At 49.7% G+C, this 24083-nt stretch overlaps 1 protein-coding gene and 1 pseudogene across 1 annotated transcript in view; one reads left to right on the forward strand and one right to left on the reverse strand.

Moving 5' to 3' along the window:
• Emp2 (epithelial membrane protein 2) overlaps nucleotides 1-23874 on the forward strand; it is a 34665-nt gene extending 10791 nt beyond the window's left edge. The window contains exons 2-5 of the mRNA NM_001007721.1: nucleotides 11666-11817; nucleotides 16824-16929; nucleotides 19660-19806; nucleotides 21237-23874. Coding sequence (NP_001007722.1) covers nucleotides 11740-11817; nucleotides 16824-16929; nucleotides 19660-19806; nucleotides 21237-21424 — 519 coding nt within the window. The 5' untranslated portion in view covers nucleotides 11666-11739 and the 3' untranslated portion in view covers nucleotides 21425-23874. The remainder of the gene's footprint in view (nucleotides 1-11665; nucleotides 11818-16823; nucleotides 16930-19659; nucleotides 19807-21236) is intronic.
• On the reverse strand, nucleotides 433-1228 carry LOC148002751 (large ribosomal subunit protein eL8 pseudogene; annotated as a pseudogene).
• Nucleotides 23875-24083: the final 209 nt, after the last annotated feature.

Genomic DNA, 24083 nt, shown 5'->3' on the forward strand with positions numbered 1-24083 from the left:
GGAAGGCCTGGAATTCTATCCACTGCAATGAAAAAAATCTCCCAGAAGGCAGCATTCCTTCCTGAGTCTCAAAAAGAACACTGTGCCTGCGGGGTTCGATTTCTTTTTATATATAGTATATAAAAATAAAAACTGTTTGTGGATGGTATGAATATTAACCCCAAGTCACAATGTCAAAAAATGTAAAATATTATTACTTAAGGACCAGTGGGTCAAGACACCTGCTGAGCAAACCTGGTGAACTGAGTCCAATCCCTGGAACCCACATAAAGGTGGAAGGAGTGAGCAGACCCCATACAGTTGACCTCTGACCTCCACATGTGTGCTGTGTGGTGCTTACACACACACACACACACAACACACACACACACACATTAATTGATATAATAAAATTCTTTTTTTAATTTTGTCATTATATTTATGTATAGAAAACTTAGTGTACATTTAACCCAGTTTAGTGGCGAGTTCTTTAGCCTTTGCCTTTTCCAGCTTGGCAATGCGAGCCACAGACTTAGGACCCAGGACGTTGCCTCCCCAGTGGCGGCGGATCTCGTCATATCTGTCATTGTAATTGGTCCTAATAGCTTCCACCAGCTTAGCCAGAGCACCCTTGTCTTCCGAGTTGACCTGTGTGAAGGCAACAGTGGTGCACGTCTTCCTGTGGACCAGGCGCCCAGCCTGGCCTTTCCCTTGATGATGCAGTAGGGCACCCCCATCTTTCGACACAGGGCAGGCAGGAAAACCACCAGCTCAATGGGGTCTACATCATGGGCAGTCACCACTAGCTGAGCCTTCTGGTTCTCCACCAAGGTCACCCCTGCTTGGAGGACAGGTAGCCTCTTAGTTGGGACGTCCCCTTTGCCAGCAGCTTTCTTCTCAGCACAGGCCAGCAGCCTTTGCTTCTTCTCCTGCTTTGTCTCTGGCCTATACTTGTGGGCAAGCTTAAGCAGCTGAGTCGATGTTTGTCTGTCCAGGGCCTGGGTGAACTGGTTGATGGCAGGAGGTACTTTGAGCCGCTTAGAGAGGATGGCTCTTTGCCGCTGCAGCCTGATGTAGCGGGGCCATTTGACGAAGCGTGTGAGATCTCTTTTGGGCTGGATGTCCTGCCCAGTGCCGAAGTTCTTGGGTCTTCTCTCAAAGGATTGACCACCTTTTTGGCCTCCTGTTTCTTGACGACGGCGGGGTCCGGGATCACCTTCTTCCCCTTGGCCTTCTTTCCTTTGGGCATCTTGCTTGGCTGGAGGAGACAGCGTAAGAAACATTCTTAAGGATGGTCAGAGGACAGTCTTCAGGGGTCAGTTTTCTCCTTCATCACGTGGGTCCTAGGGATCAAACTCCATCTCCAGGCCTGTGTGTTTGCCATCTTTGCCTGCAGAGTCCTGATTCTTTGGAGGAGATCAGCCTTTTGAGCTACTCGGGCCTTCAGCGGATCAGACAAGACCCATCCACATCTGGAAAGCCTATCTGTTTGCTCTGAAGCCCAGGGGTTCAAATGTGGATCTTATCCCAAGTACCTTCCTAGCAACACCAGATAAACTGACCCATAACACAACTCCCACTGGAGCTGGTAGGTCTGGCCTGACATTCTCCTACTCAGGAGGCTGAAGTGGGAGCAACACTAGTTTTGTTCAAGACTAGCATGGGTAGCTGCGTAAGGCCCAATCTCAGCACTTGTTTTTTAAAGCAGAAGGCAGGGAAGCTGGGGGTGTGGCTCAGCGGTAGGGTGTTTGCCAAAGCACATGTATAAAGGACAGAGGCTACTTGTAAGAGTCAGTTTTTTCCTTCTCCTGTATGGGTTCTGAGGATTGAACCAGAATGGTCAGAGATGGAGCAAATGTCTTTACTGCCCAGCCATTTCACCACTTCCCTGCCCCCAGTCCTTTAGTGGGACCAGACACATGGCATTAAATAAAGCAAAATCCGTTTTTAATTCCCCTCTGACCCTTCGAGAGGCAATCTTGGCTTTGTGCTGACACATTTGAGAATGTCCCATCCACATGTGGCATCCTGTTTTAGCAGAGAACTAGCTGGCCTGGCACTTGGACCTTCAGCCGTGAGGGGTTGGGATGCCCATAGGTGACCTTGCTTCCATGCGACTCTCCCAGCGCACCGTTGAGGGCTTTCCTTAGTGAGCGGATGCTCCCTCTTATAAAGTTACAGGCTTCAAATGTGAGCAAATGACTGCCTGCTCATTTCAGGGTACTCGGACATTAGGGACAAGATGCCCTGTGGTAATTCCTAAGCATCCCTGTTGTCCCTGGAAAGACAGCCCAGGTGGTTTATGTCTCTTGGTGCCTGCCCTGCAAGGATGTTGGGGAGAGAAAATTGGCAGTGGGGAAAGACAGATGGGGGAAGGGATTCCAAGGAGTTTATGCAAAACACAACTCTAGTTCCAAAGTGAGTGAGAGTGGTGGCCCATGGGGCCTAAGTCCTGAATGTCCCAGGGGAAGTGGTTACATGAGCTCTTCATAGTCACAGAACAACAGAAGGTCACAAATCAAGGCATTTCCCAGATACACTGGTGAAGGCAGCAGGCAGGTATTGGAGGCGATCTCTGCTAGAGGACTCAGATGCTGTCTGCTGACATTCTCGCTTACGTGGTTGCTGCTCTGGTAAGCTTGAGTGTAGCAAAAGGATTCATGTGACGGTCACAAGATGTCAGGTCTACCATCAGTGAATTGCTCTTAGGAGGACTTAAGATAAAGCAGGGTAATCTGGACTCGCCCCATTCCAACTCTCTACAACCAAGGTGCTCTTGGCCAGGCTGGTAGGATGTGCACCATAGGCGTGGCCTCGTTTTGGGTACCTCTGTTCACAAGGGTCTACTTCCCGACTGGCGATGACCGCAGGCCCATAGCATCTGCCGTGTGCCAGGTCTGGTAAAAAGCACTTTCATTTAACTATCCCAGCAACCCCAGAGGTGGGTACACGTCACCCACACTTTTTTTGGATGGAGAAACCAAGGCACAGCAGTTACAGTATAGACCCATCCAGTCTACCTGGCTCCAGTCTGTGGCTGCCCTTTCCTCCTCCTTCTCCTCCTCCTCCTCCTCCTCCTCCTCCTCCTCCTCCCCCCCCCTCCCCCTCCTCCTCCCCCTCCCCCTCCTCCTCCTCCTCCTCCTCCTCCTTCTTCTTCTTAAGACAAATCTTCATAAACCTCAGCTGGTGTCAATCTTGTTATATAGCCAAGAATGACATTGAATTATTGATCTTCCTACCTCGACTTTCCATGTATTGGGTTCTCGGACATGTGCCACCGTGTTCAGTCTTATGTGGTGTTTGGGGTCAAACCCAGAGCTCTGCATGTGCTAGGCAAGCACTCTACCACCCCAGCCACATCTCCAGCCCAGCGTGTGTCTGTGCCTCCTTTCGCAGGAATTACTTCCTGCCCCTGGACTGATTTATGGCTTCTTCCTCTGTTGACTTCCTAGTTAATCAGATGGATAGCTGGTTTCCTAGAGGAGCTGCCTGCAAAATCCATCTCTAGAAGTGACAGCTCTGTCCCTTAGGAAAGAGGAAGTGGCTATGAAAAGGACTTCATCTGGGATTACTTCCAAGTCACTAATACAGAGTGCTCTAGGATGAAGAGACTGTTGATAATGGGTGTGTGGACTGGGAGCACCCTGAATCTGGAACCCTCCTCACCCCTAGTAACACCTTCCAAACCAGCTCCCACCACACACACACACACACACACACACACACACACACACACACGCTTGTGCTGTAAGCACCCTCTCTGGGATGCCTGTTGGGTGTACTGGATAGTGTTAATTACAGGGAACCCCTTGGATGATGACAGCCAGGGGTGAGCACTGTCATTGTCTGGGCAGGAAGCAGTCACTGGTGGAATAACAGTAATTACTCAACATTCAACAAGTGTTGCGTGTGAGGTCATCTGGCTGTGATACTTGTCATTCTGGATTGTTGAGGGCCCCTCATGCTCCGTGCCATGAGCATTAGATAGGGTATTTTTCTATGCTAGAGGAGGGCTGACCTCCACACTCAAGGGTTTAGAATAGCCCTGCTCCTAGCTAGAAACTCCACGTGAGCTCAACAAGTATTTGCTGAGCAGCCTTGCCACTGGGGGAGATGTGCAGTGGTTTCTGTCCTTGAAGAACTCTACGATTTAGCAGTGTTATCTCCGGGTATTAGTCCGCTCACGCTATATACAAGTCTTCCTAGAAGGTGACAGCTTCAACAGAAAACACGTCTTTGGTTTATGACTCCCCAGGTGGGCACTTTGGGCTGTGTTCAGTTGGGCTCTGAGAAGGAGAGAAAAGTCAGGGGTGAGGTCTGAGTCTCTCTGTTCAGCTAGGGTGGGGATGTCTTTTCCACAATAGCCTGTCTGTGAACCATGTGGCTAGCCAGTCTGGCCTTGTCCATGCCCTCAGGACAGAGGGCACCTCTGAAGCTGTCATTCAGAATCTGGGCAGCTTCCTTTCTGCCACCTTTTGTAGATAAAACAAGTAGTGAGGTCAGCTGGGATTCAGTCGCTGTTGCTTTTACATCCCTAACAGAAACAATTGAAGGGGAAAAAGGTCTGTGTGGCTTACGATGTTAGAGGGATTTCAACCTGTGGGGATGGGGAGGGTGTGGCAGTAGGAGTGTGTGACCCAGACTCCTCAGGTTTAATGGACTGGGAGGCAGGCTCTTATCTTCAAAGGCCCACCCCTCCAAGTCCGATGACCTGAGTTTGAGCCTCAGGCCTCTCACACAATTTAAAGAGAGAACTCGGGGCTGGGGATTTAGCTCAGTGGTAGAGCGCTTACCTAGGAAGCGCAAGGCCCTGGGTTCGGTCCCCAGCTCCGGAAAAAAAAAAAAAAAAAAAAAAAAAGAACCAAAAAAAACACCAGCTTTAAAGAGAGAACTCACTCTCAAAAGTTATCCTTGCACCCTCACCCCTATCCCCTCCCCTCCACAGCTTACCTCAACAATGTTACTAGCTCTAATTTGCTGAAACTGTTAACCTTTTTCCTTCATGCACATCAGGGACTCTGGTCTGTCACTTTTCTTTCTTTCTTTTTTTTTTTTTTTTTTGAGATTATAATTGAATTACAATCTTTTCGCTTCCCTTTCTCCCTCTAGAGCCTCCCACGTACCTCTCCTTGCTCTCCATGGCCTCTTTTCCCACTGATTGTTACTGCATGCGTACACATATTTATTCCTAAATATAACCTGTTCAGCCCCTGTGGTTTTACTTATATGTGTTTTCAGGGCTGGCCATTCGTGTAATGTTGTCCAGTCATGTTGGCCTCGCAGACTGACCAGTGGTAGGGATGGTTGTTGACCTCTCTTTGGTTCTCTGGAATTCCCTTTAAATGTTTGGCTGCATTAACCAGTGAGTCTGTCTGGGCCTGGAGCTTTTTCCCCATGGCTGCCCCACAGCTCTTCAGGTCTATCAAGCTTCTGACAGCAGGAGGTTCAGCTCCTGTTGGGCACGTGCTCCCCTCGCATGGACACATCTTCGCATCATCCTCTCTGGCGCCCACCCTGGAAACCAAGCTTGGGTATTATTTGCTTCACCCAGGACCTACCGTACCACTATACACACTGGCAAGCCACCTCTGTTTACCTTTGGACTTCCCGAGCCCAAAAGCTCCTAGGGTGTATACAACCTGACATCAGGTATCCCCATGTCACCGGGGTACCTGGTATACAGCAGGTGCTCAATCAGTGTTCATGTCATGAATAATGGCTCATTTGGGAGAGTCTGGTATACTCCCACAATACGCATCGCTGCCCTTATTGCTGATGTCATGGTTATTATGCCACTGGGTTGGAAGACCTACAGGGGTGCAGACAAGTCATTCATTCTCTGTGGCTTCTGCACTAGGGCTCTGCCAAATTCCGTGTCCCGCCTTTGGCCATTTCCGGACAGAGCCAAGTGCTGGCCTTTAGCCCAGAGCCCCAGAGTGAAGCCTGAAGTGAGCATGAAGCTGGACCGTCCAGGGCCTGTGGGCTTCCACTGTCCCCAAGCCTCCCAGAAGCCTCGATATTCCCATCTGGCTGGTGTCCAGACACCAGCCCAGCAGGTTGTATTGGCCTCTGTCTTCCTGAAATCAGAGGCCAGAGCCACGTTTGGCTGGCAATGCTAAGGGAGTGGGAAAGCCTGGACTCTAGGCGCCTGGGGTGGAGGCACCAGCTCCAGGGTGGGTACCAGATTTCCTCAGTCAGTATGGCCCAGCATTTCCCTGGCTCACCCGTCCCAGTGCTAGGCCAGTACCCAGGGAACAAGGCTGTGGGCGGAGGGGTTGGACTAGAGACTGCCCAGATCTCACCAACTAACTTAAGTCTGCCTTGGAAAGCCCCGCAACCCCAGCCTGCCCTTGTGTCTGTCCTTCTGGGACTGTTCTAGCTCAGGCCTCGGGTCAGTTATAAGGAGATGTGGCGGAAGGAGCTGGAGGGACAGAGCAGCCATCCAAACAGTAGATCCTCCCTAGACGCTTGGTTCCTCTACACGCAGATGTGGCTTGTGCCAAAGCTACTTCCTCTTGGCAAAAGTTGAGGTCCCAGGCTCCTGCCTTGGAGATTATGTGAAGGAAGGACAGGAGGGGACCCCGGACTGCCTGTAGGCCCGTCCTGAGCCCTTTCCATCAACAGCACCCTGCTAACAGTGCCCCACAATTCTTAGCAAGGTGAGAGTGGTGTCTGGAGAGTGTGGTTTCATTGGAGAGCTAGTGAGTCAGCAGCCTTTCTGTGCTTCCCTTAGTCTCTGAATCTGTGAAGGAGCAGGAGAGAGAAGGACAAGGGGTTAGGGCCTGCTCTGAAGCCTTCAGAAGCCTCAGTTTGCCGTGTATGGAGTGGGGCTAATGAGCCCTTGCTCAGCTTCTTGGGGCTTGACACTAAGGCTGTATTAACCCAACTCTGCCCTTCACACGGCCAGTCTGGGGGATCCTCTGGCACCCACCTCCTGGGTCCATCCTAGCTCCTACAGGGCTTGGCGTTCTAGCTGCCCACAGTGGGATTTGCTGGTCATCCCTGAGGAATGCCATGTGTAGATGGCTCAGCCTGGGGCAGCAGCAGCTGCTGAGGCTGCACATGGGAAGGGCAGAGCAAGGAGAGGGACAGGGAGAGTGGGAATGCCCTCAGCGAGAGGCGGACTTGTATCTAGGGCTCTACAACCGGCTTGGGTTATTAAAAAGGAAAGGTGGCAGGAGAGCACAAAGAAGTGTGGAGATAGAAGGAACAAAGAGAGATGGGGCGGCAGGAGAGAAAAGAAGGCAAAACGTTTGCCTGATGACCAGACAGGGATGGTGGTTAGCTACACCGGTAACAGGAGGGAGGGAGGGCGTTTTGTGTAAGAGGAGGAACTTTGAGTGCAGGAATGAAGCAGAGCTACCTCAGCCTAGTGAGGGAGAGAAACTCCTGAAAGTTGTCCTCCTCAGCGCAGTGCGCCCTAGCACACTAAATAAACAAAGAAGTTAACAGGCGGCCAAGACGGCTCAGCCGGTAAAGGTGACTACCTCTGGCCTGACTGCCCTTGTTGGACTTCTGGAAAGAGAGAGAGAACCAGCTCTGCAGCTAGCCTCTGATCGCCACAAGCATGCAGTGGTGTGCCCATGCCCACGGTCACACATAACATAAATAAATGTAGTAAGCATTTTAAAAGGAAGTTAATAAGGGACTGAGGAGACAGCTCAGTGGTAAAGTGCTTGCCTTGCAAGCAAGAGGACCAGAGTTCAGATCCCTGGGATTCATGTGAAAAGCAGTCAGGAACGGTAATCACAGTATTCAACATCTACCTCCCCTCCCCTCCCCTCCTCTCTCCTTCCCCTCTCCTCCCCTTCCCTCCTCTCCCCCACTTTCCCTCCCCCCTCTCCTCCCCCACTCTTCCTCCCCTCCCTCCCTCTCCCCTCCCCGCCCCTCTATCCTCTTCTATACCCCCCTCCCTCATTTCCTCTCTTGTCTCTTTACTTCCCCAGTCCTCCTTTTCTTTTTTGGGGGACAGGCCTTCCTGTAGTCCAGACTGGCCCCAGACTCACTATCTATGCCACCAAAGCTGGTTTTGAGCTCCTGGTCTTCTCACATCTACCTGAACACAAAGCTTAACAGTAATTTCCTCCAATTAATTGCTTTAAAACTTGAATGGGTTTGTTTGAAAGGATGCTGTGTATCACTATTAAGTGGTATTAAGATGCTATTAAATTCTAGATATAAGTAGGGCAGGCGGGAACAGGGAGACAGCAATGGAGACGAGGTTGACAGCCAGCTATGTCATTTTCCATGGGGTATTCAGAAGGGTTAGAATGTGCTCTTCCACACCGTGAGGAATTAGTGTTAGCTAACGCCATGTTGGTGCACATCCAAAATCAGGCCTTGGGCTGGCAGGATAGTTCACTGAGTAAAAGCTACCAAGCCTAATGACCTGGGGATGACCGCTAAGCCCACAGCTGAAGAAGAGAACCAACTCCCAAGGGTTGACATCTGATTTCTAAACGCATTGTGTGGTATGTGGGCCTTCCCACTAATTCACACACACACACACATCCAAAATAATAAAGAAACCCGGTTTTGTCTGAATACCATCCTCTGGAACAGTGGTTAAAGCTTCTATTCGTCTTCTGGGGGTTTGCAGTCTTGTACGTGTGCGTGTTTGTGTTGTGTGAGCAGGACTCTGAAGAACACCGTTACAGCTCTGGAGTTTGTCCTGGTGACTGGGCCTTTAGGCAGTGCTGTGGCATTCGGCCTGGCTGGCTGGCAAGCTTTTACTGGAAGGTCAGGAGTCCAGTTATTTGGAGGCAGTGCGTGGTGGCACTGGGCGTAATGCAGTATCAACAAAGGGGAACTTGTCCCTTAGTGGAGAATTGGAGGAATCTCTGAGTTGGTGAGCCAGCTGCTTCAGGAATGGCTGCCCGGACCTCCCTGAATATCTTCTGTAGCTTCACATCTCCTGGGTTGTGTGATGATTTCTAGCCTCAGAGACTAGTCCCTGTGTGAGCCCCCAAGCCTCAGTCAGTTCTAGAGGGAAAAATGGAGGGACAGGAAGCACATCTAGGAGAGGGATCTGGCAGAGGGGTAGAGTCTGTGTCCAGGGCGAGTCCGTCAGAGGTGGCAGGACGGTTGGTACCAGAAACGTTCAGCCTTGGGCAATTCTGTTTCATACCTGTGGGCACTCAAACTATTGAGGTGGGAGCTTCATGCAAGCTGGGTCTTTACCTGGGAATGTCCCCGTGACTGTGTTATAATGTGGAAAGTATGAAGCTGAGTGGAGAAGCCAGACACAAAAGTTCACAAACTGTTTCAGTCCATTGTCGGGTGCCTGAGTAGACCAATCTCTGGACTACTCAGTTAGACGGGGAGGAATGACAGCATAGTGGTTACTTGTTTCGTATTAGGGTGACAGGTTCTAGAACTGGGGAGTGGTAATAGAATACAGTATTTGAGCATAGTACCACAAGGGGCGAATTTTATTTTACTCATATTTTACCACAATAAAGCATCTTTCCCTGAAAATGTTATGCATTTAATGACACATCTTTTCCTGTGTGTGTTATGCATGTGTGCATGTCTGTGTGTGGATGCCCTCACTGGTGTGTGTGTGTGTGTGTGTGTGTGTATCCATGTGTGGACCCCCTCACTGGTGTGTGTGTGTGTGTGTGTGTGTGTGTGTGTGTGTATGGACTCCCTCACTGCATCTGTGCACGTCCATGTGTGGGCCCCCCCACTGGTGTGTGTGTGTGTGTGTGTGTGTGTGTGTGTGTGTGTGTATCCGTGTGTGGACCCCCTCACTGGTCCTTGGGCACTTGTATATGGCCAGAGGTCAGTGTCCGTTGTCTTTCCCCATCTGTCTCCACCTTATTTTTCAAGACAGAATTTCTCATGAACCTAGAGTTCATCATTTTTGCTAGACTGACTGGCCAGGAACCCCAGCCTCTGGCCACCTCCTCTCTTCTGTGTGGAGCGGGGTGAGAGTTAACAGCTACACCATGTCACTTTTCATGGGGATCTAGACTCAGGTTGTCCTGCTATGCAGCTCCCGGCCTACAGATGACTCTGGGAATGGTTCCCTTTTCTTCTTATCTCTCTAGTTTCTTTCTGCTCCTCTATATCTCTTTCTCTCTGTCTCTGTCTCTCTCTCTGTCTCTCTCTCTCTCTCTCTCTCTCTCACACACACACACACACACACACACACACACACACACACACACACACACACACAGTTCTAGGCTCAGGCTCCAGGATCTGGCACATCTAGGCCAGCCCTCTGCCACTGAGCTAGACCTCCATCCAGCCTCCAGAGTGCTTTGTGATTATAAAGGAAACGTAAGTAAATAGGCAGACCATCACCAGCTGACCAGCCGGCCCCACCAACCATGTGACAGGCGGACACTCTGACTGCGGGTGGGATGTACTGAAGCCACATTCCTTAGGGAGCATTCCTGCTTAGGAAACAGCCTGCACTGAAGCATGGGTGTGGTGAGCCTTAGTTATCAACTCAATGAGATCTAGAGTCACTGGGGAGACAGATCTGTGGCTGTGCCTGTGGAGATTATCTTCTCTAGGTTACTTGAGGTGGGAAGACACATCCACTCTGGGTGGCACCATTCCCTAAGATGGATTCTTCGCTGCACAAAAAGAAGAGCTGACCACAGACATCCATTCCTTTCTGCTTCTTTCCTCACACATTGAGTGCCTTCCATGCCGTTGAGCAGGACCGTCTTTCCTGAGCATGGTATAGGTCCTGACTTCACGGTTGCTTCCTGTTCTGTATTATTCAGATTGTCCTATCAGAGTTTTAAAAAAATTACCCTGAAATCTCAGGGGCTGAATATCTAGTCTTGTCAATCATAATCTCAGTCCAAGGTGTGTGGCTTGAATGTCACTTCCCTGTACTGGCCCGCCCTAAGTGCAAGGGATTCTGGGAAGTGTCGTTTTCCTATGGGATCAGAGAGGAAAATGAAATCATACCATACATTATAAGTAGATTTCAGGAGCCAACATTGTTCAAATGTATATGTGAGCTGAACTCAGTGGCACATACCTTTAATTCCAACACTTGGAAGACACGTAGGTGGATCTTTGTGAGTTCCAGGATAGCCTGGTCTACTTGGTGAGTTCTAGACCAGCCAGGACTACATAGTAAGGCCTGTCTCAAAGAACAAGAAGCAAAAAGTCCCCCCAAAATGTATATATGTGCATGTATGGTGTGTGGTATGTGTGTACATGTTCCATAGCACACATGTGGTGGTCAGAGGACAACTTTGTGGAGTTGGTTCTCTCTGCCCACTTGGAAGTAGGGTTCAGGATTGAATTCAGGTCGTCAGGTTTCCATTGTTGATGTGACAAGTTTTTGTAGATCCATGCATCTGGCCTCTGTTGCCTTTGAGATAGGGCCTTGTGCAACTTAGGCTGGCCTCTTGGCCACAAACTCACTGTATTGTAAGGATTTGAAAATATAACCCTCCCTCCCCCACTTCCCAAATGCCGGGATTATAGGCATGCGCCTCAAGCTCGTGCAGTGGTGGGGAATCAAATCCTGGGCCTCCTGCATGCAAAGCAAGAACTCTACCAGTCTCATCTCTGAATTAGAGATTTGAATGGCCCTTCAGGCCTGGGCTCCACCTGGATCCAGCACTGCAGAGGCTCCAAGCGGGAAGGTGGGAAGAGCTGTCGTAAAAGCTCCTGTTAACAGTTGTTGATTTGAGTTTTGTCTTGTTGACAGATTTGGAATTGTCTCGCCATCTTTGTCTCCTCATTCCTCTCTGAACTTCCTGCTGCCTTCGCTGCCCTGTGAACATGTTGGTGATTCTTGCCTTCATCATCGTCTTCCACATCGTGTCTACGGCACTCTTGTTCATTTCAACCATTGACAATGTAAGTTCCTGTTCCCGCCTGCCACTGAGGAGTCCATAGATCAGGGTGGATATCAGGGAGCGAGTGACTGGGATCTGGGCTGTCTTCTCTGCCAAGGCATCTTGCCCTGGGCATCCGTGCTCAGGTCTGGATGAGATCCTGATGGCGTAGTTGATGAGATGCTTGGCTCCCAGAAGCCCCTGAGGGTGGGCACAGCTCTCCTGCAGTTCTCAGTCCCCATACCATTGTCATGTGGACTTCGTTAACTCTTCTGTTTTTCTATTGAATGTTTTATATATTCTTTAAATTTATTTATTTTATTTTATGTTTATGGGCATTTTCCCTGTGCACTTTGTGTACACCACCTCTGCTTGCTTGGTGCTCAGAGAGCTCCAAAAAGGCTCTTGAGGCTCTGGAAATGAAGTTACAGGTGCTTGTGAGCCACCATGCTGGAAATTGAACTCGGGTCCTCTACAAGAGCAGCCAGTGCTCTTGGCTGGACCATCTCTGAACCATCTCTCCAGCTCCTATTTTACTTTTTAAATTAGAATACAAAATAAGGTCTTCAAAGCTTCGCCTGTTATACTTCAGATGAAGAGCTAATATCTAAAATACATACAGAACTGTAAAACTTACACACACACACACACACACACACTCTCAGGTGTACACACCACACAGACACATACACTTACACACAAGGGTGAATTCAGCAAATTCAGCTCTCCTGTGGTCCTCAGCCTACACACGCACACGCACACACACACACACACACACACACACACACACACACACACACACACTCACAGAGAGAGAGAGAGAGATAATAAGTGGACCAACAAACTGAACAGATAGTTCTCAAAATAAATACATGTAGCAAATAAATCTTTTTTAAAGTGTTCAACATCCTTAGCCATCAGGGTAATGCAAATCAAAACAACTGTGAGATTCTACCTCACCCTTGTCAGAATGTCTCTCTCTCCTCAGGAAAACAAATGACAACGTTCTGTTCAGTGGTGTAGCCACTGGTAAGTTGCCCATGTTCCAGTGAATAACCCCACCCACACTTATGCAGACTCGCCCAATTAAACTCCATCAGTCACACAACCACCAGGCAAGACCTGAAAGTAAGAAGAAATGGTTTGATGGAAAGAGGAGGGGTTCTGTAGGGAGGAGGGAGGAGGGCTGAGAGGGAGGAGAGGGCATCATGTATGTATGAAGTAGTCACAGAAGTTATAGAAAACAACAACACCTCCTAAGGATTTGAGGAGGGGTGGGGGAAGGAGGAAGGATGCTAGGACACATGTGAGGTGGATGTAGGGGGAGGTACGGTGTAGGGGACGGTCAAGGGCAGGTTAGGAGGAGGGAAGAGAGGAGCAGAAGCAATCAGGACAGATTTACTTTGACAAGTGGCCGAGTGAAACCTAATACTGTGTGTCTTGATTATTTTTTAAGTAAGGTAAAAATAGAACTGCCACGAGCCCAGCTACGCTATACACCCAGGAGGGTGAATTCCCAAAGGCCCTGGACCCTACCATGGAGATGCCCACACACCGTGCTTATTGCTGTTGTATTCATGTGAAGGCCTAGCAACACCCCTGGCTTTTATCACTGGGTGTCAGTCTCCCTTCCACTCAGAGTTAAAGGAAGGCTTTCTCTAGATGTTGATAGCTGTCTTACAGGGAGCAAAATCCGCCTGTATGACCTACACAGGTCATCCCCCAGGCAGTCCTTACGGACTCCCCAGTAGATCTCATGAGTGGAACTTTCTAGACTCCCCATAGGCCCCTCACATGTATCTTGTTCCTTCAGAGTCCGCCTGGCAGCTGTATTATAATAGCAAGAGAGTATTTGATACCCTCTTGGCCCCTGGCAGGAAGTGATGCTTCTCACAGACCTGGTCCTGTCCCGAAGGTCGGGCTTCATCTCACCATTTCAAACAGCACAGACTGTTTAAGGGAAGAAAACTGCAGAAGGCCAAGTCAGTTGGGATCTCTAGGAGTGTGTGTGTGTGTGATTATCTGATATTTGTGTGTGTGTATGTGTTTGTGGTGTTTATGTACGATAAATATGCATGTGTATTTGTGTGGTATGTGTATGTGTCATGTGTGTGAGTGTATGTACATGTGTGCGTGAGTGTTGAGTGTGTAAAATTTAGATTGGCTGACATGAGTTGAGTGGGCCAACAGCAGCTGTCTTACACTGGAGAGGTTAAGGGCCTCATAGTTGCTCAGACCACAAGGCTGGATGCCTCAGCAGCCCCAGTCTAACAATGAAGTTCAGAGGACTCCTGGAGAGCTGTTGGTATTCAGTCCCTGGTGGATGGCCACACACAGCATTCCCATGTCAGCAAAGGGTGGTAGCAGTGGTAGACACCAGCACTCAGGAAGAAAAGGGCTTGCACATGTGTGTGCACCTATACACATGCACACACTCACACAACACACATCCATACACATGCACACACACACTCACACACACACACATCCATACACATGCACACACTCACACACATGCACACACGCACACTCTCTCACACACATGCACACACGCACACTCTCTCACACACTCTCACACACTCATACTCTCACACACTCACACACATTCACACATCCTACACGTGCACATACTCACACATACTTACATACTTATACACAAACTCTCATTCTCACATTCACTCACACACACTCACATACACTCACACACTCAAATACACTCACAACACATACTCACATACATCCATACACATGGACACACTCATACACACTTATACACTTACACACAAACACTCTCTCTCTCACACACACACACACACACACACACACACACACACACACACACACACACACACACACTGCTTTCCTTCAGCTTCCTCCCATTTAGGCCACCAGCTCACTGGGTGGATAGCTCTGCCCATATGCAGGGAAAGCCTTATTTTCTTGTGTTACCCTCCCGTGCCAGCCTTCTTTGGAAAAACCTTCATAGCTACATAGAAGTGTGTTTAGACTCTCCTAGTATCTCTTTGTTTAACCAAGTGGACAGCCATAGTTATACATCCCAGGGGTTAAAGTGCACTGTGCATATGACTCCCAGTGCCGCCCACATATCCACCCCATGTAATCCTAACAGCGGCAACATTAATCATTACACCTGTCCATCCGATGACACCCTTGGCAGCACTCAGCCCCCTTAAGTGCATCATCCTGGGTTGTCTGGGAGGTAGGGACTTGTCTCTGATGGTTCCCAGAGAACCCCCAGTCGGTCCTGGCCCTTGTGACACTGTAGTAGGCGGTAGAGCCAGGACTCAAACCATCCCAGAGACTCCTGGTTCGGGACACTGCCAGGGCATATGAACACAGTGAGTCTGTTGGAAGGTCTTTCCGAACTGCTGACTGGCCCATGCTGTGGTCACGTAGATGTGTTGTCTTGGAGCTGCCAAGGAAAGGGTCCACAGTGTAGGAAAAATGGTACTGAATTTTTTGTTCTAGAATTTTTGTTTTTGTTTGTTTCCTGCATCAAGTCCTTTGGGATTCCAGCAAGGTCCCAGGTTTAGTGAAAGGGCTGGACAGGTCTTGGGGCAGGAATGTGCTCCCACACCCAGGTGTTTATCTTAGCATGACATATGTTAACTGAGAGGACGGGTGGAAGTGTGACAGCCATGAGACAGCCCGACCGACGTCAGTCTTGGAATTGTGCTTGCCCTGTGGACCCTGTGGACCCAGTGCCCAGCCTTTAAGGGAGGGAAAGGAGAGGGCTGGGCTAAGGTAGAGAGAATCTCTCCGCTGGACACCGGATGTTCCACTTTTAGTTCTCATTTTAATTCTTTTTTGTTTGAATACTTTAACATTTAAGCATTTGTTTATATTTTTCATCCCTCTTGAGGGGGGCACGAGCTGTGGCACATGGGTGGAGGCCAGGGGAAAACTTTCTGAAGTTGGTTCTTTCCTTCCACCATGTGACTCCTGGGACCAAATTCAGGTCACTGTGCTCAGCGTGGAGGACCTCTCTTCATTCCTCAGCCACCTCACCAGCCCAGGGAAACATTTTTGGAATTAATTTTTAGGTTTACAGAGTAGTGGGTTTAATCGTGGCATCTTCATACCTGTGTGATGTTGGACTTTGTTCTCATGGTTCTCCCTCCCTCTGCCCTTCCTTCTCCCCTTCCTTCTCCCCTCCCTCTGCCCTTCCTTCTCCCCTCCCTCTGCCCTTCCTTCTCCCCTCCCTCTGCCCTTCCTTCTCCCCTCCCCTCCAGGCGGGTCCTTCTCCTTTCACAGTTAGCACTCCACTTCTGCTCATCATGTGAATTCAGTTACATTCTATTTCCCACCTCTTCTGGGTTCTGATCCAGCCCTAGTCCCATGGCCTATAACCACACACATGAGTACACACACACACACACACACACACACACACACACACACACACACACACACAGAGCCCTGAATCAGTTCTTCATGTAAGAGAAACTCAAGTGTTTGTCTCCCTGAGCCTGCTGTGCTCACCCACTTTCCTCCAAACATTATGATTTTATTTTTTCTTATGTGTACACATGCCATGTTTTCTTATCTACCCATCAGACAGCCGTCTAGGCTGGTTCGTCTCCTGGCCCCTTGATGTTACCCTTTCTTCTCCACATTCTCCTGGCCACTCTGGTAGAACTGGCCTCCATTTATCCTCGGTGTATTTTCCCCTGGGCCATGAGAACACGAGCCACCTCAGATCCTTCTGAAGACTGCAGCTGTGAAGACCTGCAGCTGTGAAGACCTGCAGCTGTGAAGACCTGCAGCTGTGAAGACCTGCAGCTGTGAAGACCTGCAGCTGGGCATCCCATGGGACTCAGCAGAGACCCAGAACCGATCTGAGGCTTCTTGACTCACCAGTGTGCATTTGAACAAAGTCCCCAGGGGACTCACTCATGCTCTGCCCTTTGGGAAGCAGTGAGTCCTGAGGTGGGCCCACATTTACTTCTTGGCCCAGCGGGACTCGGGATCTGTTTCCTTAACCAGCAGCTTCCATTCGCTTTGCAGGCCTGGTGGGTAGGAGATGGCTTCTCAGCTGACATCTGGAGAGTGTGCACCAACAGCACAAACTGTACAGAGATCAATGACCTGAGCAGTACCGAGGAGTTTTCAGGTAAGTGTGGGTGGCTGGGGCTTCACCATCCCTATCTCCCCTCCCCACCTGACTTAGAGGAGACCCAGTCAGGCCCAAGTCAGCAGATCTGGCCTACCCACTTGCTGCTGTCCCTGTAGGCCTGCTGAGCCCCAGCAACAGCAGCTATGGTTGTAAACTGTGCCCAGAAGCTGTGTTTTAGAGCCTCTGTTTTTGGTGTGCCTCCGTGTGGGAATTTCTGTATTATTGCTTTTCAAATCAGGGGTCAGTGAACGACCAAATGCAGCCCAAGACCTGCTTTGGTGTGGCCCATGGGCTAAGAATGGCTTTGACATTTTAAAAGAGATGTAAACCAACCAGACCCCACCAGAGCTCCCAGGGACTAAACCACCAACCAATGAGTACACATGGAGGGACCCATGGCTCCAGCCGCATATGTAGCAGAGGATGGCATTGTCCAGCATCAATAGGAGGAAAAGCCCTGGGTCCCATGAAGGCTCCTTTCCCCAGGGTAATGCCAGGGCATTGAGGTTGGAGTGGGTGGGTAGGAATGGGAGCATCCTCATAGATGAAGGGGGAGGGGAAGGGGGTATGTGAGTTGGGGGAACGGGATAACATTTGAAATGTAAATACATGAAATATCCAAGAATAAAATTTAAAAAATAAAAGAGATATAAAAAGAACAAAATCCCCAAAATGAAGAAGGAAGAGGAGGAGGAGGAAGGGGGAGGAGGAAGAGGAAGAGGAAGAGTAATGTGACCAGAAGCCTGAAGCAATTTATAGCCTGGCTCTTTTGTGGAAAAAAATTAATCGTGCCAGCTCTGACTTCTTCCACATGTAAACGTATTTCCTATGTTAAACGAATGTATCTGAGCTGTACTGTATCATCAGTGGTAAACTGGTGTCATGAGCCCTGGAAACAGGAGGAAATGCTAACTAAAAACCAGAGACCCTCAGTGAAGTCTGGCCCAACTGACTCCCTCTGTCTCTCTTCATTAGAGGCCATGGCACTAACGAGGCCACCAGAGAAAGCCTGTGGGAGTCAGTTCTCCGTGGCTCCAACTCAGGTTGTCCAGCGCGGTGGCGGACGCCTTAGCCAGTGAGCTCTCTCCAGCCCACCCTCTCCCTACCCTCTTTTGTTCTAAATAAAACCCAAGTGCAGTTGCTGTTCCTGTAGCTGGGCATGGACTAGTCCTGAAACCCCACGAGGGTCCAAAAGGATGTGTGGGATGGGGCAAATGCGCTTGGAACCTCGCATGCCTCCTCCATACTGTAGTTTCTACATGACTTACGACGCCAAATACAATCTCCACGCCGTGTTTCACTGTGTGGATCCGGTACGATACATGGCAAATTTAGATTTTGATTTCTGGAACTTTCTGGGCTCTCCCTTCAACTGACACCCCTCAAAAATGGTTGTTGAGTCCAAGAACACAGAGGCTGCTGCTATGGAGGCCTGACTATCTTAGCGGGGATTATGAGGCGCTAACACTGCAAGGAGACCATTCCTGAGGCCTCCAGGGACGATGAAACCACAGCAGGGTCATAGCCCTCCTCCTGACTGACTTTCTGCTTTAGGTGCCCTTGCTGGGCTTCACCCACATCATGGGCTACCAGGGTCCTACTCCTCAGCTCATCACCAAGGAACTCTCTTCTAAAAGCACAGAGCCAGTTTTCCTCACAAAACAATTTGCTTCGTCACAGGATATGAATCACCTGGGCTACTTGCTAAAACTGTATCCTCTTGGCACCCACCCCAGAGTAATGGCGGCTGAACGAGGAACCTGCATTTTAAATAAGCCATCCTAGATGGCTCCTTGGAAAATTTAATAAGTAATGTTCAAAGTCACGGGGTCACAGGCCCACTTTGAAATTCCCTAGGAGACTTTAGAAGTGTTCTCAGTGCCTGCTGTTCCGGTTCATTTTGTCTCAGGGAAATCTGGTAATATTTTTTTAGAATAGAGCTATCATTTACCAACATGAAAATGAATGCTTCTTCAGGGCTCCTCGTGCAATGGGTTTTGACAGTTGTTTATAATCCTAGCAGGCCACCATTGAAAGCAAAGCAGAGGGCATTCCTAACACCACACAAGTTAGTTCCTTTGGCCCATTCCCCTCCATTCCTACCCAGGGAACACTCCCTCTTCCTGCTAGCTTATTTCCCCCTGATCTTGGACATTGAGGGGCAGGGGCAGGCGATGTGTTTGTGCTGGAGAGTGTGTGTGTCTGACATAAGGAAATAGGACGCAGGACCAGGTGTTTTCTGTGGGACCACGGCGTGCAGCTGAATCACAGTAAGATCTGTTGCTGTCAATGCCTCGTGGAGCCTTTGCAATCTAAGCTCCCTCCAGCCAGTTTCAGGCAAACTAAGAGGTTGAGCCCCGGCTGTTGCTCTTTTTCTGTTGTCTCCTTTTCCCGAGCCAAATGGGTAGGAGCTGCAGTCCAGAGCAGGGAGAAGCCAGAGTTCTAGCACCATCTTCTGTTCAGGTTGGTCTCTGGTCAACTGTCTAGATGGAGGAGAGGGAGGTGGGCAGGAACACCGCCAGGCAGCACCAGCATTCCCACTGCTCAGGTGTATCCCGTCTGTGGCCCACAGAGCACAGTGACTAGGAATGGGGGTCCAACACCATGCAGTGGAGTCACTTAAGACATGAGCTTACCTTGGCTGTGCAGGCCTCAGTATGGATGGACACGCTTGGCTGCAGACAGACCTATGACCCTCTGTCTGAAGCCTTCATCTTCTGCCCACAGGTTACTCTGTGATGCAGGCGGTGCAGGCCACCATGATCCTCTCCACCATCCTCTCCTGCATCTCCTTCCTCATCTTTCTGCTCCAGCTCTTCCGCCTCAAGCAGGGAGAGAGGTTCGTCCTGACGGCCATCATCCAGCTCATGTCCTGTAAGTGAACCTGGAAACGGCATGTACTGCCTGTACACACATGAAACAGCCTGTACACACATGAGACAGCCTGTACACACATGAGACAGCCTGTACACACATGAGACTGCCATCTTGTGCTGCCTGTACACATGAGACTGCCTGTGCTGCCTGTACACACATGAGACAGCCTGTGCTGCCTCTACACACATGAGACAGCCTGTACACACACGAGACATCTTGTGCTGCCTGTACACAAATGAGACAGCCTGTGCTGCCTGTACACACATGAGACTGCCTGTGCTGCCTGTACACACATGAGACTGCCTGTGCTGCCTGTACACACATGAGACTGCCTGTGCTGCCTGTACACACATGAGACTGCCTATGTTGCCTGTACACACATGAGACATCTTGTGCTGCCTGTACACACATGAGACTGCCTGTGCTGCCTGTACACACATGAGACTGCCTGTGCTGCCTGTACACACATGAGACTGCCTGTGCTGCCTGTACACACATGAGACAGCCTGTGCTGCCTGTACACACATGAGACTGCCTGTGCTGCCTGTACACACATGAGACAGCCTGTACACACATGAGACAGCCTGTACACACATGAGACAGCCTGTGCTGCCTCTACACACATGAGACAGCCTGTACACACATGAGACCACCCCCTCCACCCCACCCTGCCCCCACACAGGCCAGGAAGTGACTCTTTAGAGCATACACTATTCAATAGTCTGCCCGATCAAAGCCTGCCTTCCTCACCCTTTTCCTGGGCTCCCTCTAGTGGAGAGCTAGGGCAAACAATAAATTCCAAGTTCAGGCCTGGCCAGGTAGTGCTAGTCTCTTGAGATCCACTATTCCTGCTCATCTCTCTTGCACACACTAAGGTCACGAACTAAGGCCTTGTGTTCCTTCTCAGTCACCACTTTGGATGACATGTAAATTTAAGGTTAACTCAGAACAAACAGACCATTAGGTGCACACACAGCCGCTTTCTGGCAAAATGAAGCTCTCCTCCTGTAGCTTGCGCAGAGCCTCTGCATCGTACCCCACCAAAATCACTGGGACGGGGACGTGGGGGAACACCCAGAAAGGAGAAGCCAGAGAACACTCATTATGGAGGGGTTTGGATTTAGGGGGAAAGGGAAGGTGTCCCCAAAGCTTGAAGCCTGAGCTTGGGTCTGTGAGGATAGCAACTGCAGCATACCAGGTGGTGTCTGGGTGTGGAGTAGAAGAAACAATATGCCAGGCTGGGATGAAGAAGCCAGAGCTGTGAGAGCCGCACTGAGGAGGACTAGACCAAATGGGCTCTCGTAAGCCATGGAAGGGACTTGAGGTCCGTATCCTAAGCTGGTGGGAAGCCATTAACCAACGCTAGGCTAGGTCCAGATTATAGCACAGTCTGCAATATTTCTGTACCCGGGCTTTGTTCCTGTCAGGTCTGTGTGTCATGATCGGGGCTTCCGTCTATACAGACCGGCGGCAAGACCTTCACCATCAGAACAGCCAGCTCTATTACCTACTGCAAGAAGGCAGCTACGGTTACTCCTTCATCCTGGCCTGGGTGGCTTTCGCCTTCACTTTCATCAGCGGCCTCATGTACATGATCCTGAGGAAGCGCAAATAGGTGTCGGAAGCCCGGCCACTCCCACACTATGGCGTCCAGTCACATAACCATTTTGTATATAATCATTTTTTTTGTGGTTTTTCTAGCAAACATTGTTTCCTTTAAAAGCTTTTATAGAAGAAGAAGAGAAGACAGAGGCAGAGAAGAGGAGTTTCTGCATACTTGGGATCACAGAGCAGACCATGGAGGCTGGCATTCAGAATGCTTGCCTACCGAAAGTCTCAGCAAGATCAGCAATGTAGAAATCTACAGGATGCCTCTCACGGGTGGCTCTGCGCTGTGGGTGTGGCCAACGGTGGGGAAAGCCAGTCTTTGGGAGCAGACTCTTTGTAGGTGTCTGCCCTGCCCTCTTCCCCTGCCCACTCCATTCCGACAGCCACAGTGGGATGATAAGGTCCAAATTTGGGATATCTATGCTCAGATATTAAACCTAAGTTCATGTAAGAAGTGGGCAAAGACTAGCCCTGGTTTGTCTGTAAGGAACCCAGAGTTTCCCAACCCCGCTGCCGTGAATTAGGTCATCACACAAATTTGTTGAGGTTTGCTCATGTTTGCCTTAAGGATAGTGACCCCTTAACCCAGTTGTCATGTTTAGGCACTGAAGGTCCATAGGTAGTTCCTCAGGGCATCTATCACATGTAGGCTCACAAGTCTACTTCCAAGACCCTCAGAATCCTTTATCAAGGGGGTGGTGGGCCTGGGTGTCCGAATTTCTGATGAGCTCCCTGCAATATGCTAAATGCACTAAAGCCAGGGGTCAGCCCTAGAGCTGGGGGAGCAAAGCCACCCTGAGAACGTCACCACTCTCATCACAACGAGGGGGCCCCACTGCCAGCCACATCTTGGCTTCCACAGCTGCTTATATCTGGGACACTTGGAAGGCGGGCTGGTCAGTCTCCTCCCCGACTACACTAGAGGGTCTCTCTTTTTCTCCCTGCCCTTTCTAATGTGGATGCTTCCATTTGGCCCCTATTTCTGTAGCCTCAGAAGAGCCATCTTCCATTCATTCATCCACCCATCATTCAACATGAATGAGTCTAAGTGCAAGGGATACCCTTTCAAAACAATCCCTCACGAGACTCAGTCTAGTGAAAACACACACCAGAAGACAAATGGAGAAACTGCCAACCATAATGAAACAGCAGGGATTTGAACCCTCCAGGGTGAGGGGGGCCACTTTCTGTGTCTGCTTTTAAGTACCTTGAGAGATCTTGATTGCTCTGAACAGAGGTTCCCTTGTTCCAGTGCCATTCATTGGGTAGTGCCCACTGGGTTCCACCAGAGAATACTTCTACAGAGCATCCTTTACTCCCCACAGGGAGACAGGAAAGGATTCCCCCAAGCTGTGGCTCTTAAGATGGTCCTCAAAGAAAAATCCAGTCATTTCCGAGTGTGCTCTGAAACCGGAGGCCACGGGGAGGTTTTCAGTAGAGCTGGAGGAGGGATGTGCCACACCCGAGACTCAGGAAATCTATGATGGCAGCCTTCTCCCTCCGATACCCTTTCCATTTTTGAGCATGAGTTGGAGAGGTGACTCTGGGACAGGTGTGTATCTGTGTTTAGACACATTTGCATGTGAGTTGCTCAAGGGAGGGGATATTTGCCAATAGCTCAGTCCCAGTGGAGCTGGGGGATGTTGGGATCTGAGTGGCTTTTAGGGTCATCATTGGCCACTTCTTCAGTACAAGACTGACTTCCCTCCCTTCCTCCCTTTCTTCTATCTTCCTTTCCTTCCTTCCTTAGAGGGACTGCCAAGGTGACATGGGGCAGTGACAGGACAAATGATCACCTGTTGTCTTAATGTACTTTCTACCGCTTACTGTTGACTTGATTGTAGAGTTGGCTTCATGTCTTGTGAGTCCCAAGGAAGGAGTCCTCTCTACTTTCCCCTTGTGGCCTTTTCTGTAATAGCTGATTAACAATTGTTCTGATGATCATGATGGAAACAGACCACCTCAGAAACAGAGGCACGAAAGTCTGAGCCCGCACAAATTCCCACCTCAGAAACCCCCAGGGTTTCTACAGAAGTGCCCTTGTCTAATGCAATGGGGATGGCCCTGTGGGTTGTCTCTGCTTGCTGCTGTGACCAGCTCAGTGCCTACAGCCACCGGTGGCATGAGAAGTGCTTCTCTCCTGCTCTATGCCCTGCATTTGGGATGCTAAGAAGAGGTAAGGATGTGAGGAAGAAGAGATCCACCCTTCTCCTAGGTAGGATCAGCTCTCAATGGTGCTTATCACTAGTCATCAAAGAACATGGCAGTCAGCTGCGATATCCAAGAAGCAAGTATTAGGACCAAACCTGTCACCGTATTTAAAGGAACTTTAGTTTGCATATCTTACATTTTTATAAAGTACTGTAATTCAGGGGGGTGGGGCATGTGACAGAGACAGACTAACCCGTGTTTGTCATTTGAATAAAAATTATTTTGGGTCTCTGTTTAAAGAATTCAGATAATGTTTGGTGTTGTTTCTTTGTGGTCCTGGATGCAGGGGAAGCAAGATTCTTCTTGTCCCTTCCTACCCTCTGCTAAGGGCTATGAGCCTGGCATACCCAAGCAAATGGGCTGACATTCTAGGGTGTTCCCTGGGAACTAAAACTGGATATGGATAGTCTGAATGTGGACCTACTATGCCCAAATATAGACTCACTACACACAAC

Source organism: Rattus norvegicus, chromosome 10, assembly GCF_021556685.1.
Source record: "Rattus norvegicus strain SHRSP/BbbUtx chromosome 10, alternate assembly SHRSP_T2T, whole genome shotgun sequence".
Taxonomy (NCBI): Eukaryota; Metazoa; Chordata; class Mammalia; order Rodentia; family Muridae; genus Rattus; species Rattus norvegicus.